The sequence below is a fragment of the Littorina saxatilis genome, linkage group LG14, assembly GCF_037325665.1.
Source record: "Littorina saxatilis isolate snail1 linkage group LG14, US_GU_Lsax_2.0, whole genome shotgun sequence".
NCBI lineage: Eukaryota > Metazoa > Mollusca > Gastropoda > Littorinimorpha > Littorinidae > Littorina > Littorina saxatilis.
This window is the reverse complement of record NC_090258.1, coordinates 12,678,357-12,696,276: the sequence shown is the minus strand read 5'-3', so window position 1 is coordinate 12,696,276 and position 17,920 is coordinate 12,678,357. Positions and strand designations below refer to the sequence as shown.

Below are 17,920 nucleotides of genomic sequence, written 5' to 3'. Positions count from 1 at the left end.
TATTGTCGGAAGGGTCATCAAGGTTTCATCCACTTGAGTTTCTGATTGCCACAAGCCGAAGTGGACAATGGCCGACGTGTACTTTTCGAGAGTGATCAGCCTCTGTCTTTTCTGCTGTTCATGTTTCCGGGCCGCCTCCTCCAGAGCAATTAGGTGTCGTCGTTTGATTTCTGCTTGTCCCGTCGCGATATAACCTTCGTGGTTGCAAAACGACGTTAAACACCAAATAAAGAAAAGAAAGATTTCTGCTTGTCTGTCTTTGAAGGTCTTCTTTGTTGAAGGGGCTTGTTTCCGTGCGTCTTCGATCAGCTTCTTTCGATCTTCATCACATTTGCTTTGTAGCCACGTAAGTGTTCTGTTCGAGAGGAACATCAGGTACGCTTCGGCTGACAGGGCAGAGATGTTGGGACTCTTTCCCAGCAGGTGATCCAAGTACCCAAAGACTGACTCTGCAAATTTGTTATGTTTGTGAGTTCCCCTGCACTTTTCTTTCATCTCATCTGTAACATTTTCCCATCTCCCTCCGGGCAGGTGGTCTTTGAACAACTTCTTAGTCACCATGGCCAGAGCTGGGAGGATCACGCTAAGACAGACTTGAACTTTGTCGTCATGCTCCCAAGGTTCCAGTAGAGCGTCCATCATGACATCCGCCTTAAGAACTGTTGCTTCTTCGAAGACCAAGACATCTCCATGCATGAACTCTTCAAGGTGAGCTGCAGCGTAGTCCAACTTTTCCACGAGGAGCCTGTAGAAGTTGTTCATTTGAAAAATGTGAACATCTTTTGCTTCAAGTAGAGACCACAAGGGGCCTGTAACAAATCGAGAGACAAGCCCGAGTGCTTTTGCTCCTGCAAGGTAGTGGTCAACATTCAGGTCATGAAGAACTGCTTTGAGTAGGCCGTTGTTCTCGTCGCGATATAACCTTCGTGGTTGAAAACGACGTTAAACACCAAATAAAGAAAGAAGAAAGGCCGTTGTTCTGGTTGCTTTCCAGTTGAGTTGTTCTCCCCTCTTGGTTACCAAAACCAGGAAAGTGGAACCAATGTTCAATTGTCTGGAATTGTCTGTTTTTAGTTATTTTTCAAGAGCCCCGATGTTGCAGATTATGGAAAGCTTTTCAAAATAGCAGTACCTGGCATGGATCTTCACAAATGTGGGATTAAAGTGCACTACTCGCCCACCGATGACAGCGTTACACTGTGACACCTTTCTGTTATTATGGTTAAAATGCCTTTTGTTCTTGAAACAAACTATACCTGTTGTTGAAGTCCTTGATAAACAATGTTCATTAGACATATAGGAAATAAAAAAGCGATTAAGGTTTTGGGTGTGGGGCGAGGCGTTTACTGTGACACCGTAACGCTGTTAAAGAGAGGTGCTGACAATACCATAGACACAGTTAAGACAAAGACCAGCATTCCCGTAACACCACAGCATGTTTGCTAATGACCCTTGCACTATAGCACAGCATGTAGAACATTATTTTGCTGCTTGGGTTTTGACTACAGTTAATTGTAGATAATTAACAACAGCATTACACGTGACACCAAAATCATGAAGAATAATTTTTAAACAAAGCAAACAAATGAAAACGTCTTTTGAGTTTTATTTAAGTCATGAATACTGATTGGGCAAAACACAACACCTTCTAGAAACATTTGTGCACATGTATATTTAACAAAACGTTCGGTTTAAATAAATTCAGGAGAACTTGAAGCCGTCGACTGTCCATTCTCGACAGCTTCTTCCACGCGGTATGAGAGTGACGTGAGTAGCAACCACCATGTCGTTCCCCACCAGCTGCACATCGTCAATGTCAGGGTGGAGGAATACTTCCGCGTTTGTGGCATGCGGTTTGAGAAACCGCACTTGGAGCTCATTGGCATGGACCGCAGTGACGACTCCTGCACGTACACAAAACAGAAACATGCTGACAACTTCTATTCCTGCAAAATATGAATGTTAAAAAGTGTAAACAAAATAATTGATTCCTCACCCATCGACAGCTTAGAGCTAAACTTGGATAAAAACAATTCTGGGCTAAATAAGATGTCACTTTTCAATATATCACATAAGGTGATTTATAATGAATGGTTAGTTACTTCTAACTAACTAACCACACCACGATCCACTCCCGCAGTCATACAAATAGATAGAATCAACAAAAGTATAAGTTTCAGACGCCTGTTTATGTAATAACTCGCCACCTCCCTCGAGACTTCACTCAAAATATGTTCTCTTTACGTTCAAAACGTAAAAACAAGTGATCACTGACAACAAATGTCAGTTAAGTGTAGAAAATTATAGTAACACGCTGATCCCGTGTATAGTTAAGAAATATATAGCTGATCTGCCAAAAGTGCTAATTTATGCAGGTGTCACAAACCCCACGCTGTCACCACTCGAGTATAATCATAAATATAATGGATGACCAGGTGGTATGAAGGGTGCATAAAACATGGTGCACTTAGCTTTGTTGTGCCACTGAGTGGACGGCCTGTAATTAGTTCATAGTCTCCACAACTGCTCCGTAGAATGTAGTGCCGTCTGGCGTGGCTACGAAGCAGGGAAAAGTGGAGACATCAGGCGCCTCACTCAGTCGCTGGTTAGCCGGTTAGCTGGTTACATCACACGATCTGGTTACAGCGTCCGCAGATAACAGCGTCCCGCAGATAGGCAGCAAAAAACAGCCAGCAACAGTTGTAGGTAGAAATGAAGAAAGGCTGCAACAAAAAGCATCGGTGCACTAAACATGCCAAGCTCCCCTCAACCTCTACCTTTAAACATGTCATCTTTACATATATCTCATCGAGCACGTGGGCCTGCACAAACGGACCTTTACAACAACAAATCAGCTATTTTCCTTCCTTCTCTCCATATCTCCAAAAACCATATACAGATTAGTATTTTAGCGTCACAAAGAGCAAATTATGCGCTAACCTGGAAAGAACAACAGAGAGTATTTCATTCCACAAACACAGACTCGTCAACAGCGTTAAATAATGATTTATTACCTCAAAAGCCTATGTTGGTAGCACTCTCATTGAAGCAAAAACCGCTTCCTCCTTTGAATGGCACCTGTTCGTCAACAGCGATACCCCATTCACCCTCTTGCCGAATCCTTTATGCGGTGAAATTTCTTGCCCGCACAGCGAAGAGAAATTGACGACCCGTTACGTCAGACCGCATGTGAACGGAGAGAAAGTGGTCTCAAACTGAAGTTTTCCTGAAGCCCTCCTGTACATATGCAGAGCGGCGCGTTGAATATCAATGCAGAAATCAAAGCGATGAAGTCCATCAAACTCGCAGGAAATATAAGACACCGACCGTTCTCCCCAGCGCTGAGTTCTCGAGTGTCCAGTTAACATGTCTCAGACAGACAACCTTGACGAAATCACGTGACTAACCCTGTCACATACCCCAGTTCAGTTATCGACAATTCTGCCTCGACAGCAGAAATCACCCCCGTGAAATCCGTGCAACACAAAATATCCGTGTTCGTTATGCGCTGTCAGCAAAAACCACAACCGTTGACAGAAAGCACAGGCGCTTTCTATCGCAATTGACCAAGAGAAGGCACCCCACAGAGTGACACTTTCTTGATCCATGTCACTAAATCGTGACATAAGATGACTTAACCTTAAATGAAATTAAAAATTATGCGTTAAATATTTTTGGAAAAGTTGGCTAAAATGGAAGCAACTTATTTTGCACATTTAGCCCAGTATTGTTCTTGTCCCGATAAAGCTTCCTCCTCGAATGTTGGGGGTTCGATCCCCAACCAAGTCAAAACAATGATTTTAAAATTTACATTGCAGCAGCTGTTCTAGCAAGGCACCTTGGCAGTAAAGTAAATGTGTTGAGAGTTGTGTGATGTTCCCGAACCTTCTCGAAAACAATTTCCTTTTCATTGAGTGTAACAAGGCATGTTTACCTGGATAATGTCGGTCTGGGTACTTCACGACAATACAGGTGTTCACCGTCACATTCGCAACGTCGCGTTGGCCGTTTGTGGCATCTGAAACAATAAGATAAAAATACAATAACAAATGTAACATTTTGAAAAACCTGTAACTGTCGTTTACCCTGCATGATTGAATGGGCGTAAGTAAAGCAACATAAAGACAAAACCTGTCGTTATCTGCTCATGTACAGTATAGGCGAGCAGCCGATCTATGCTTTTGGCACAGGAACAAATCCAAATAGTACACAAGTAGTTTGATATTATGAAAAACATGTTCCTGTCGTTTAAATTTCAGTAAATGATTGACTGGGTGTTAAGCGACAGGAAAACAAACCTGTTGTTCTCTGCTGTGCCTCCGCGTCATCTTGCAGGACCAAGGCATCCGCATCATGCATTGCAATGTCATCCAGATCTCGTTGAGCGACAGCCACTTCGTCTTGCGCGGCATCATCTTGGACAGCCGCTGCAAAATACAGTCAATTTAGAAAATCTTCCTCATCTTGCTCAGCAACAACAGCCACCTCTTCTTGCGCAGTGTAACCGGAGCCCTAGAGAGGGTCCGTATCCTCATTAATTGTTCTCAGGGGGAGGCTGAAGATTGCCGAGGAGAGCAACTCTTTATCTCACCTTTACTCTGGCCCTATTGTAATGTAGCTGCACAATCAGTCTAGTCTATGCCTCGCGTTGTGTTCAATACATGTGCCTACAATACTAGCCGACCTCGGTATTCAGAGGAAACCCTGTGTGTTTCTTAGTGATCTAGACTGTGCGTTACATAAATATTGTGATGTGTGTTTTGGATGTTAGAGTTTGCCACGTACAGTACAGTTTTAACAACACATGTTTACAGGACAACAGTCAAGGAGAGGCAGAAGTTACAATACATGACACGAAAGCAAGCTCACACACTTACGTTCGTTCACCGACACACGCATGTTCACGCTCACCTCTCGTACGTACAGTGATGTTCACCATAACTCATAGGAAACAGTTACAAGGTTTTATTTTACACTATATTACATGAAAAGCAAGTAAACAAACCCATCAAACAAAGCACCAAACAATCCTTCAATCAGTCTTACCTAGCGTTTACCCTAACTCCGATTAATAACTAACACCTACGGCTCCTTTCTTATGTATGCCTATCTCGTTCCTGCTGGCTCTGTTTCACACACAAGACAGACACGGCGACAACACGTAGACTCAACACTGAAAGACAGAACGAACATGCAAACGTTCAGCATTTAAATGCAACGCTGAAAGACAACGATCACTGAAGCAAGACACACAGCATTTGTTCAACGCTGAGAGACAACGATCAAGCAAGACACACAGCATTTGTTCAACGCTGAGAGACAACAAACAAGCAAAACACACAGCATTTGTTCAACGCTGAGAGACAACAAACAAGCAAAACACACAGCATTTGTTCAACGCTGAGAGACAACTTGACAAACAAGCAAAACACACAGCATTTGTTCAACGCTGAGAGACAACAAACAAGCAAGACACACAGCATTTGTTCAACGCTGAGAGACAACAAACAAGCAAAACACACAGCATTTGTTCAACGCTGAGAGACAACAAACAAGCAAAACACACAGCATTTGTTCAACGCTGAGAGACAACAAACAAACTACGAAACAGAGACAGAGTACACACTTGTGCAGCGTGTAAGAAAGAGAGAGAAAAAGACGAGGGAAAGAGAGCAAGCACTTATTCAGCGCTGACTGACGAGACTCGCAGAGCCGGCCTCTTTTATAGTCTCTCAAAGACTCGGTACTAATCTTCTGTGATCGCTGTGGGCTGGCTGTAAGGGAGGGGATGGGGGTATCTACAGGAAAGGTGGGGGTGACTAGAAGGAAGGTGGGGTCACTGAGTACCTGCAACTCTGAGCTAGTAGGGCTCTCCCGCTACACTCCCCCCTCCTTAGACATAATGTGCCCTCACATTAGTCAAAAACAAATGACTAGACATCAATAAATGCATCCACAAAATCAAAATAATACATGTTTAAACACAGCAACATCATCAACAATCGAACCCGTTTTTATTAGACAATATTTTGGCAATCAGACAATGCTGCATATCCATGGGAAAACAACCCAAACACAACTACAGCAAAAATCCAATCTTGATCAGTCAATTTTCTCCACAGAGAAAAAGTAACACAATGTCAACACTACCATACAAAAATGCAACCTTTATCCCCATCAATCCGTTTAGTTGATAATATAGGATTTCTCTTTCAAGTCAATGTGCGCTCTTGTATGCACAAGCTTAATACTCACAAAAAAACTCTCGCTCACGGCTTTACAGTCCCGCAGTGGGGCACTGCGGTTATGAAATTAAAGGCCCCTCCTGTTTTTGGAACCGCAGGAGCTTTCTAGTTTGCTGTTAGGTAGATTTTTGGTTCCTCTTTCCTGTCATGCTCTCTTTTTCTTCATGAATTCTTTTCTTTTTTCTGCCTTCTTGCTCATTCACCTGTATTTTTTCCAAAAATCTCTTCTCTTGCCGCTTGTCTCGCGATTCATGTATAGTTTAATCTGTTAGTGTTCTGATGTAAGTCCAGCAGTAGATAGGTTAAGCCTATTTTAACATACTGGAAACTGGTAATCTTCCAGTAGGTATTAATTTAGTTTTACTAAAGCCTGCTGGGACACAAGTAATGGGTTAGTGCATTTGTAAACAGGAATCGCTTGACAAGTGGCCCCCTTCATCCCCCCCTTCCTCGTCCTGATATGGCTCTGCGTAGTCGGCTGGACGTTAAGCAACAAATAAACAAACAAACAAACGGCTTTACAGTAAAGGCCTCTTACTATATCACCACGTCATGAGTTGGATACGAGTTCATTACCCAAAATATATGTGTCAACTATAATTCCCATTCATCAATTGTAGGGGTTTCTGCGCCTAAATCGTAAATAGGTAGCTTTACGGGCCAATGGCACTGAGGGCTTAACTTTGGACTTTTAACCGACTACTACTCAGACTTTACTGATCTCCAGAAATAATATGTGATGAAAATGGGGAAAAATCGCAACAATACACATGGGTTACGATACACTCGCGAGTTTTATGTGCAAGACATTATTTAGCCCAGTTGAAGGCTAGTACAATAGCATTGTTCATTAGCTGAATCAGTCAAATTCAGCCTACCGAGTAAACGATCATTCAAAAAATTTAAATCATGTTAATTTCACACAAATACAAAAACAGCTCTTTAAAACATCAGCAGTTCATGACAACCCCGCTTAGGTTTTAATGGCATAAGTGTCTCCAGAATGTGACACTGACACAATTGAAAAAATGTACAAAATCTCATTGCGTATACCATACAATTATTCCTGAACATCATGACTCACAACCGAAACTTGAACTACGCGTTTACCGTAGTTGTAACGCGAAGAGGTAGGGCCGTCAAAAGAGCCTTCGACTGCACCCTTACAACGTTACACTTGGTACCTCGATTTTGAAGCGATGACTGTTCTCTGCTAAAGAGGGCGATGGCGGTGGTGATGACGTCATTCGGCCAAACTCTTCAAGGGCTGAGTTCATCAGTCCAGGGTGACATCCCACTCTCATGGCTGCTCGTCGCTCTGTCGCGGGCGGGGCGTCACGTCCTCATCACGGCGTGTGGTCGGGACTGCACCCACGTCACTGGGTAGAACACTGGGCTGCTTTGGGGGTTGGTAGGATAGCAACCATACTTTTCAGCATTGTGCCTCCTATGTAGACAACAGACCCGGAACCGCTTGATGACACGTCTTCTGCTCTTCTCAATAAGGCGTACACATTAAAGTTCCTTCCTTACTTCAAGCCCTCTTTACATGTGGCTTGTTTCACAAACATATACATAAGAGCCTCGGTTCTCTTACAAACCACGATCGATTACAGCTTCTCAGTTACACTGTTACCTAATCCGTACTCCCTTTTTTTTTTCTGCCTCAAACTCAGTGACCTTTTCCTCTTTCCACAAATTATCCCACTGTATTAAAAATGTTCTGATAGCTGAGCTGCTGCACTGTAAAACGTCATTCTTAAGAGTTATGTCTCCCATTTCCTCGCTGAAACAGAGTCAAGAGAATATGTTACTAGATCCCCCTGTTGGAGCATAACCGGCCAACTCCTCATGAGACCATCCAGAAAACCCGGCGGTCCGGTCACTTGTGCAGAACTACTGACCTCGCAAGATACCAAAGGAAACTGTGATCATCAGACCCGTTGACACCCGGATCTCGGCTCTGTCATTTCGCTGTCTGAACCACCTCGTTCCTTCCCTTTCTCTACCGCTAGAGATGTACCAAGCGACTGCCTCCCGCACACCAGGATAACATGTAGCAGACTGAACAGTATTTATAAGGGGTTTCCTCGGCCGCCTTATCTGTCCTGACCACTACACTGTATACCCCCCGCTGAATAGTGTTAACATCGACCTCCGATCCCCTGTCGGCTAGGCTTAGGAAACTCGCATCACTACAAGTCACTACTCATGTTTCTGACAACAGACTCCACTCTTCTCTCTGACAACTCCTCTACGGGACCCTCGACATAACACACGAAATGTCAAGGTGTCTCCCTCGCAGAATGAACCATCTCTTAATCTTATCCTTCACCACCTCGCGGCAATGAATTCAAAGTAACGGCAGTTTATACAAATACAATAACAACGTCTGCTTGGCTTCTCTATCAAAATCCTAACTCACTTATCACTTATACCAAACACTTGGAACTTCAAACTTCCTTTCAGTTTTACTGTCTTGGCCTTCCAACGAGCCGTCAACTTCGTACAACACTAGACTGAACAAGAAAACCTCTCGCAAACGCCTCAGAACTAGGCAGGAAAACGACAGTGTCACACATCTGTACCCTTGCACATGTGTCAGTCACTTCTCTCTTCAACACCTATCACCAAAGAGCTCTCTGCCAAAATCCAACAAAGACGAAGTATTCTATGAACGATCTACCATTACTATACCTCCCGGTCCACTATACTTCCAACCACATCACTGTGCGGAAAGCTAACAGCACTTATCCCAACTTTCTAAAACTCTGACCATAAAGCATTCAGTCTTTATTTATACACACCAACACACCAACACAGTTCCCCTTCCTTAGTGGACGGCAAGTGAAACTGCACCTGTTGCTTGGACAATAACCCTAATCGGTCCTTTATCTCCCTGTGTTTGCGCTCGGGCTGAGTCTGGGAGTCGCGCGACCACGCTAATCACTTCCCTGACTGCCTGGCCTGTTTACTTTAGTGCCTTGCCCATTGTCTCTGGGTCCCTGTTTCGGGCAGTCTCTAGAGTAGTGGCCCTTGGAACCACATCTGTAACAAGTGACTGAATCCATGTTTCTAACTCTGTGTCCCTCTCTACCAGATTTTCGACAGTTTTTCCAGGGTCACAGCTACCTGTTCACTTAGAGTTGTCAAAACTTTCAATATCTCACCATCCCGCGTTCTTTGCTCAGCGATGTTTCTACGGTGTTCTTCATCTTTGTTTTCCAGTTTCCTCGAACACAGACAACTGCATCTGCTGAACGAGCTTTCTTCTTCGCTGCTGCTAGAATAGTTAGACGTACGTCTCAAACCTCTTATTTTCACCCATTTTGGAATACGAACGTTCCACAACAACCAACTTGGCACCAACAGCCAAAGAAAGCCTAAAACAACACACATCTTGCCAAGTCACAAGAACACACAAAACACAACTGTACGAATGAAAACGCTTCTGCAAAACTCTAACAATCGCAAAACACCTCTTTTGTAACCTAGACACTAACAAAATCCTGCCGGCTGTCACGGGATGATTTTGAAAGGAAACACAAAAAATCCTGGGTCACGGCATCAATTTGTAACCGGAGCCCTAGAGAGGGTCCGTATCCTCATTAATTGTTCTCAGGGGGAGGCTGAAGATTGCCGAGGAGAGCAACTCTTTATCTCACCTTTACTCTGGCCCTATTGTAATGTAGCTGCACAATCAGTCTAGTCTATGCCTCGCGTTGTGTTCAATACATGTGCCTACAATACTAGCCGACCTCGGTATTCAGAGGAAACCCTGTGTGTTTCTTAGTGATCTAGACTGTGCGTTACATAAATATTGTGATGTGTGTTTTGGATGTTAGAGTTTGCCACGTACAGTACAGTTTTAACAACACATGTTTACAGGACAACAGTCAAGGAGAGGCAGAAGTTACAATACATGACACGAAAGCAAGCTCACACACTTACGTTCGTTCACCGACACACGCATGTTCACGCTCACCTCTCGTACGTACAGTGATGTTCACCATAACTCATAGGAAACAGTTACAAGGTTTTATTTTACACTATATTACATGAAAAGCAAGTAAACAAACCCATCAAACAAAGCACCAAACAATCCTTCAATCAGTCTTACCTAGCGTTTACCCTAACTCCGATTAATAACTAACACCTACGGCTCCTTTCTTATGTATGCCTATCTCGTTCCTGCTGGCTCTGTTTCACACACAAGACAGACACGGCGACAACACGTAGACTCAACACTGAAAGACAGAACGAACATGCAAACGTTCAGCATTTAAATGCAACGCTGAAAGACAACGATCACTGAAGCAAGACACACAGCATTTGTTCAACGCTGAGAGACAACGATCAAGCAAGACACACAGCATTTGTTCAACGCTGAGAGACAACAAACAAACTACGAAACAGAGACAGAGTACACACTTGTGCAGCGTGTAAGAAAGAGAGAGAAAAAGACGAGGGAAAGAGAGCAAGCACTTATTCAGCGCTGACTGACGAGACTCGCAGAGCCGGCCTCTTTTATAGTCTCTCAAAGACTCGGTACTAATCTTCTGTGGTCGCTGTGGGCTGGCTGTAAGGGAGGGGATGGGGGTATCTACAGGAAAGGTGGGGGTGACTAGAAGGAAGGTGGGGTCACTGAGTACCTGCAACTCTGAGCTAGTAGGGCTCTCCCGCTACAGCAGCATCATCTTAGACAGCCGCTGCAAAATACAGTCAATTTAGAAAATCGGCTAAGTATCCAGGCAAGTAGCAGACACTTTTGGCACCGGAATAAATCCAAAAAGTACTCAAGTAGTTTGATATTATGAAAAACCTGTTTCTGTCGTTTAGATTACCATAAATCGATGCTTTAGAGCAACAACGGTTTACCAGGAAAGCTGCCATTTTGAAAAATTCCTTGCCAGCTCACTTCAAAAGTTTGAACGAGCAGAGCTATGCCTATGTTAAACAGAACATCACGAAAATTTCAAAACAAAAACATTTTGTGTCAGACTTTGTCTGTGTGACAAATGGTCCCAGTACATTCAGTAGAAAAAGAAAAACTACTGATTTTATTTGATAATCCACTGTTGCCTGAATTTCCTTTCCACACTGACATGGGATTTTTGGGGAACACAAGATTATTTACAGCTATGCCACTGTTGCCCAAATTTCCACCCTACAATTTAGCGGAAAACTTGCGGAAGACAAGATTGTCTTGCGGTACACTTCTGTTGCATATGGAAGTGTACTTTCAGGTGCATCGCATTTTGAGCAACAGTCTTGTATTGCGAAATTAAACTCATCTTTCATTAAAACGCAATGGCATATAAAAACATACAACAAATGAAACAATATTTACGCATTGATATACCAGACTACAAGAAGACATTTTCACAGAAAGACTCTTTCTTTTCGAGCAAAAACAGTGTACCAGTCAGCTAGACCATTGTTGCACACAATGCTTTCTGTTTACATACTCTTACTCCTTAACGCTTGGTGCTTGAATGCAGACATGTGTGCAATCAATGAATCCAAACACATTTGGTAGGTTGAGCTGGTGAAAAATCTTGTCTTTGGTCCTTCGTACTTCATTGTGAGTTGGTCATCCGAATCCACTCAGGGAATGCTGCAGGAAAGCATCGATCACTCGTGCGATTGTCCGGCTTGCCGTTGGTTGACTTTCACCAATTAATTTGGAACAAACATCTTGTACAGATGTGTACAGTTTCTAATGTAGTCAGTGACAGTGGAAAGTCATAATAGTGAACCACCCGACTCAAGGTAGATTGTGTCCAAAATCAGCTGTGCCGTTCACTTCACAGTATTTTAACTCCCTCCAAAGCGCAATTAGTATTTCAATTTCTTTGTCGATATATTTCTTTGGTAGATGCGTTGTATGAAAGGCCAAATGGGCCCAAACGGAGCGCTCAGTTAAGGAGGGCGAAATAAGTGAGCGCGCCTAAATTAGTGACAGAATGTAAGTTGGTTTGCGTGTCTTTACACCTAATCCCTCATGTTTGGGCATAAAGGTTAATATTACTGTCCATTTGATGCGAGTTAGTATTCTGACGAAGTCGCGATATAACCTTCGTGGTTGAAAACGACGTTAAACACCAAATAAAGAAAGAAAGATTCTGACGAAGGCCTAGTTGCCGAAATATCAATTGAAAACCTCTGACTTGTGGTGGACTTACCTTTTTGTTCCAATAGTGACAGAATGATAATATTATGTCACCTCAGTCAATTATCAACATCCTAGATCCTTGCATTGAGTGGTTACGATCATCAAGCTGTTCACTCTGCCCGATTGTTATCATGACATTATTATGTCACTCACACATTTCCGTCTTTGCTTCCAACCTTGACATTTTCATACGCTCCTACGATAATTTTTGCAGATGAAACAAGCTTCCCACTGAAGCGAGAAATCGATCTAGGACACAGATTTAATATATCATAGAAAATTGTCAAATACGCTTTCTTCGTCACTTGTGACAATGTTGCGAGCGAACGTAACAAATGATTATAAGTGGCCAAGACTATGAAGCCATAGTCGTGTTTCATCTTCTTTATTCTGCACTACACATCAAGGTTATTTCGATGACTCTGGGGAATAGCTCTGGGGAACTTCGGGGCGTCAAATAGGTGCATGGGGCCACAGTCCCCCTAGTCTTAGCTGGTGTGTGAATTGATAGGACACAAAATTATGGCACATTTTGTGCATAGTGTGTGAATGGAAGTTCTGTAGTTTTTTGCTTTTTTTAAAGTGATCTCCCGGATTTCCTTTCCGTTGACATAATTACCAGAAGTGGGATCTGTCAACGTAATCCATCAAGATCAAGATTCAGCTACCAAAGAGATGTGTTGTTAGAAAACAGCAATACCACTGAGGAGGGAAAAAAAGCACAGACTTACTGCTTTCTGGCAACACATGACAAAGTATGGAGAAAACCGGCGGCACAGTGAATTCCTAGACTTTGGTTTGATCGCATTTCCCTTATAGTTATACGTTTCAGTGTTCAGATACAGAATGTGATCACAGACTTGAACCAAATCATGTTGCGTACGCGTGATGCATACAAGTTTGGAAAACACGTCAGCGCTGATAAAATTGCGTCAAATACACACAAATCTTGCGTTAACGCGATCCCTGTAGAGGTAATTAACACATGATATCGATTGATAACGTTATCTTCAGGCCTTTCAGACTGGATGACCCCTTTAAAGATACAAACAGCTTACCTGAAGCACAATCCCCTTTGCTGTTAGTTTTGCCTACATGTATGGTGCGGTAACCGCAGAGTTTGTTCTCGTTGGTGATCTCTCTGATCTTGGACGATAAGTCTTCATCGGAGATCACCGTGTACTTTTTGCTCTGTTGCAGGCCCATGGTTCTAAAATCAAACAATGTAAGACATGTTATAATATATTGTGTACCAATATATATTAAAAAAATTTGTGTGGCAGACGACAAATAAGCATGTACAGTATTGTTATCTCTCAATCTTGATCTTGATGGTGTGATACTTTGATTCGAACAAGCCCGCTGTGGCTGTCTTCTTCAACACACCAGCATTGGGTTTGTCTCGTCAAAGTATCGAAATACGATCGTGATAATCAGAGATGAGAGATGCATGCGTGTCTTCGTGTTTTCCAAGCCCTGAGACTTTCGCTGTGAACGTAGGATCTTTTTCGTGCGCATGTGTGCACACGGGGGTGTTCGGACACCGAAGAGAGTGCACAAAGTTGACTACAAGAAATAAATCTCTCGCCGAACGTGGGGATCGAACCCACGCTGATAGCGACCAACTGGCTACTGAGCTACGTCCCCGCCCCAGAGAGAGAGAGAGAGGGGTTCTAGCATGTTCTCTTTGACATCATATTCATGATGATGATGCATAATACCTGTGTCATAATATTCCTGTTATCAGTTTCTACACCAAGAATTCACCTTTCGGCTAACGATTTAACGTTACACGGTGCATTAAATCAATGTGGATCGTTTCGAGCTATGAGACATGGCATAGGACAACCGTGGAACAGTCATTGAGACGTCCCATTGGACTATAGTAGATGGCTGTCCCTAATGTCTTCGGGTCAGGGACGTTAAGCAGTATATATCCATCCATCATATTGTGGATCCTGTGAACGTGGGCATTTAAAGTTTCTTTACACCTATGTAAAGTTTCATTAGACCTATCAAAGGACACTGTCCAGAAACATACCTCAGTCGACGCTTAATGCTTTTTTCTGACACACCAATGGAAAGAGCCATTTCCTTCACGCTGACATTGAGTCTCTGCAAAGTTGTATTGTTCTTGGGTGATTTGGAAGCCGGCTGCATTTCTTCGTGGTCTAAATCCCTCAGTACCTTGAACAGCAGTAATAATAGATATCAAATAATGTCAAAAGGTGTGATTTTAGGTTTTCCGTGGGTAGTGGTACCTTAATTAATTTTTTCCCCAGCAACAGCTATGTAGTACTGCATATGCCCCTTTAATATTAAATGCATTTTACATAATTATATCATTACATACCAACGTTCTGGGCGAAATCAGCTTTTGCCTTCAATAGGAGTTCGGCTGTTAACTCCTGGAGTCTGTCAGAAACATGGGTAGCAACGACTGCACCAGTCGCTGCATCCTCCAACTGTTTGGTCAATGATGTCAACCTACAATGAATAATCATAAATAAGTATTAGACAGGAAGAAATCAGAATACATCATTAAATAAGTCATAGTTATACCCCCCCAAAAAAAGAATCCAAGCTCAACCGTCTTGCGACGAGTTCAAGTACTCCTTCCCTGACGCCATCCGCACCCGGAACTCCCTTGCCTCAAGATGCCGACTCTGTCCCATCCATCCACTCCTTCAAGACTTCTTTGAGGGGATGGGTTCCCCCTTCCCCCAATAGCGTAGGCCCCCTACACCCATGTGTTTAACCTGTAAATACCCACTAGCTTTAAAAAATGTTTAAGATCGCCAGCATAACACAGACATGTGCATAAAGAGTCCCCCAATGTGGAGTTAATTCCTCGGTTAAGTCGCGGTTACCACAGGACCAACAAGAAGAAGAAGACACACACACACACACACACACACACACACACACACACACACACACACACACACACACACACACACACACACACACACACACACACACACACACACACACACACACACACACACACACACACACACACACACACTCACAAGCAGAGGGAGAGAGAAAACTTATTCTTCACCACATCCAAAGAAAAAGAAGAGAGAAATATATTATGGGTTTTTTCTTCTTCTAAATAATCTATAATCCAAGTCGACATCATCATTCATTATGACGCATTTTTCGTTGTTCTTCGTCCAGTCGGCTTCGCATTCGTATTCCTGATAATTATAGGCCATTGCAGAGAAAAAAAATATATTTAAATGTGGAATCCATTCGCTCAGGGAAGCCCTGAAGGCGGGACTGAATGGATGGTGTCGCTGCCTCTCACAGACGCAAGACGGATGTATGGTAAAACTTCTTTATTTTCGAATCATACAGGGCCGTAAAAGACTCGTCTTCTCCTAGTGATGGCAGCGAACAACGAAAAGGCATGGGGATTGCCCACACAGGTTCCTGAAGAACACAAAATATATGCTAATAACTATACATCAACGAATAAAATCTAGGTTAAACAAACCAGTGGTGCGAGAACACATTGGAGCGAGACAACGATACACACTGGGGCGAGGCAACAATTCAACGTTAAAATTACGCATGAACCCAAGACGATAAAAACACAACAAGTCAAGGTCAAGACCAAAAATAGCTCTCATTCTACCACGCACATTTCCACGGCAGAAGTTACAGCTCCATATCGTTCCTTTTACCTCAATAGTAGGCTTACAGAATAACACTCCTTGGTACATTAAAACATAATCATGTTACGTTGCAATAACAAACAATAGAAAGCTGTTCATACCTCTCAAGTCCGAAACAGTACCCGACCGGTCTGTCTTACTGCGAGTCGAAGTGTCAAGTGACGTTCTAGAGCATATCCGAATCTCGCGCGAAACTACGCAAAACACATTTACCCTGGAAAAGCGTGCAAGGCGGCACAGGCGCCCGACCGACAAAAAACACCAAGCATTGCGGCAGCAACAGATGGGGCATTGACAGCCTCTGTGAGCAGCGAGTTCCAGAGGCGGATGGTGTCGGGGAAGAATGATTGTTTGTAGATGTCACAACTGGGCTGGGCCTGTATTTGTTTCTCCTGGTGCCCTCTCAGGGTAGTACTTGTATGCATTCTTTTGTAGAATGAAGATGAAGATGAACGCTTGGCTGTGTCTGCATTACCTTCTCCCTGTGTCCTCGGGACGGTATTGATGAACAGCGGATCAATGATCAACACAAGCCTACTTCAGTGTTGCGATAACATACCTATCAGATATCAGGTTATCTCATATCAAAACTTACCTTGCAACCACTTGCTGTGACGCACTTCCAGACATCAGCAAATTGGCACAATGCGTTATTTTTGCTTTGTACTCACGCAAAAACGCCACTTCTTGGTGCGACGCCATTTTGGAAAGCAATGACTGGTTTCGTTCCGACAATCTTTCCATTCCAAGTTTTTGGACAACGCGCGAGTAAAATAGGAGGGCGGAATTCTTATCTTACGCGCCCTCCTTTTTGGAGCGCGAATCTTAAGAAATGTGATTTGATTGGCTAACTATTTTTACCAGCCAATGAATCCTTAACTTGAGCTGTCCCTATCTGTCAGACAAGGCCCTCCATTTTATTCGAGATGATTTTCTGGTTCTCGTTCTCGAGCACCCTTTCCTGCATCTTGATGCGCAAACATTTCTCCTGCTGCCTGTGCTTCTTGCGAAGGATCTTTGCTTTCTTCCTCGCCATGTTCATTACTTTGGCTGACTCTTCAGGAGTGATTTTGTCCATGTACTGGTATGTGGTGCTGCATTTATTATAGCCTGTGTTACTGTATTTATAATAGCCTGTGATGCTGTATTCATGATAGCCTTTGGTGCTGTATTTATGATAGCCTGTGATGCTGTATTTATGATAGCCTTTGGTGCTGTATTTATGATAGCCTGTGTTACTGTATTTATAAAAGCCTGTGATGCTGTATTTATGATAGCCTGTGTTACTGTATTTATAATAGCCTGTGATGCTGTATTTATGATAGCCTGTGTTGCTGTATTTATAATAGCCTGTGATGCTGTATTTATAATAGCCTGTGATGCTGTATTTATGATAGCCTGTGTTGCTGTATTTATAATAGCCTGTGATGCTGTATTTATAATAGCCTGTGATGCTGTATTTATAATTGCATGTGGTGCTGTATTTATCGTAGCCTGTGGTGCTTTATCACTCTGAGAGCCACTTCTTTACCAAGGCACCATGGTGCCACACCTGTGATAATAGTTTTACTGTGATACATTTTTTTCACTGAATGCACTGATCTGTATGATTTACGAGTGAAGTATTTTGACACCTCTATTTTAAAACAGATTTTTATGGAGACCAGCTCTACAGCTCTCTTTGGATTTTTAAGAGAGTCTGGCCTTTATTTTAACCCTTTCGCTGCCAATCAAAACTTACTTATGTGCATTCCTGATTGCCAGGGAATTTTGGAGTTCGGGGTGTAATAATTCACAAAAAATTCTAGCTCCAAACT

The 17,920-nt window shown here is 42.9% G+C and overlaps 1 protein-coding gene across 3 annotated transcripts; it reads right to left on the bottom strand.

Annotated features, from left to right (window-relative positions):
- Window positions 1-1,599: 1,599 nt before the first annotated feature.
- LOC138947133 (uncharacterized) lies at window positions 1,600-16,948 on the bottom strand. Of its 3 annotated transcripts, XM_070318579.1 has the most exons (7): window positions 16,205-16,948; window positions 14,774-14,907; window positions 14,462-14,607; window positions 13,479-13,630; window positions 4,299-4,427; window positions 3,935-4,018; window positions 1,600-1,904 (listed from the first exon to the last, which is right to left on the bottom strand). In XM_070318579.1, exons 3-7 carry the CDS (start codon window positions 14,578-14,580, stop codon window positions 1,702-1,704), a joined length of 687 nt encoding a protein of 228 aa, XP_070174680.1. In that variant the 5' UTR covers window positions 14,581-14,607; window positions 14,774-14,907; window positions 16,205-16,948; the 3' UTR covers window positions 1,600-1,701. The 3 variants fall into 3 exon arrangements, with proteins under 3 accessions (XP_070174680.1, XP_070174682.1, XP_070174681.1); XM_070318581.1 differs by lacking the exon at window positions 14,462-14,607 and having other exon boundaries at window positions 16,205-16,947; XM_070318580.1 differs by lacking the exon at window positions 16,205-16,948 and having other exon boundaries at window positions 14,774-14,998.
- Between the last annotated feature and the right edge of the window lie 972 nt (window positions 16,949-17,920).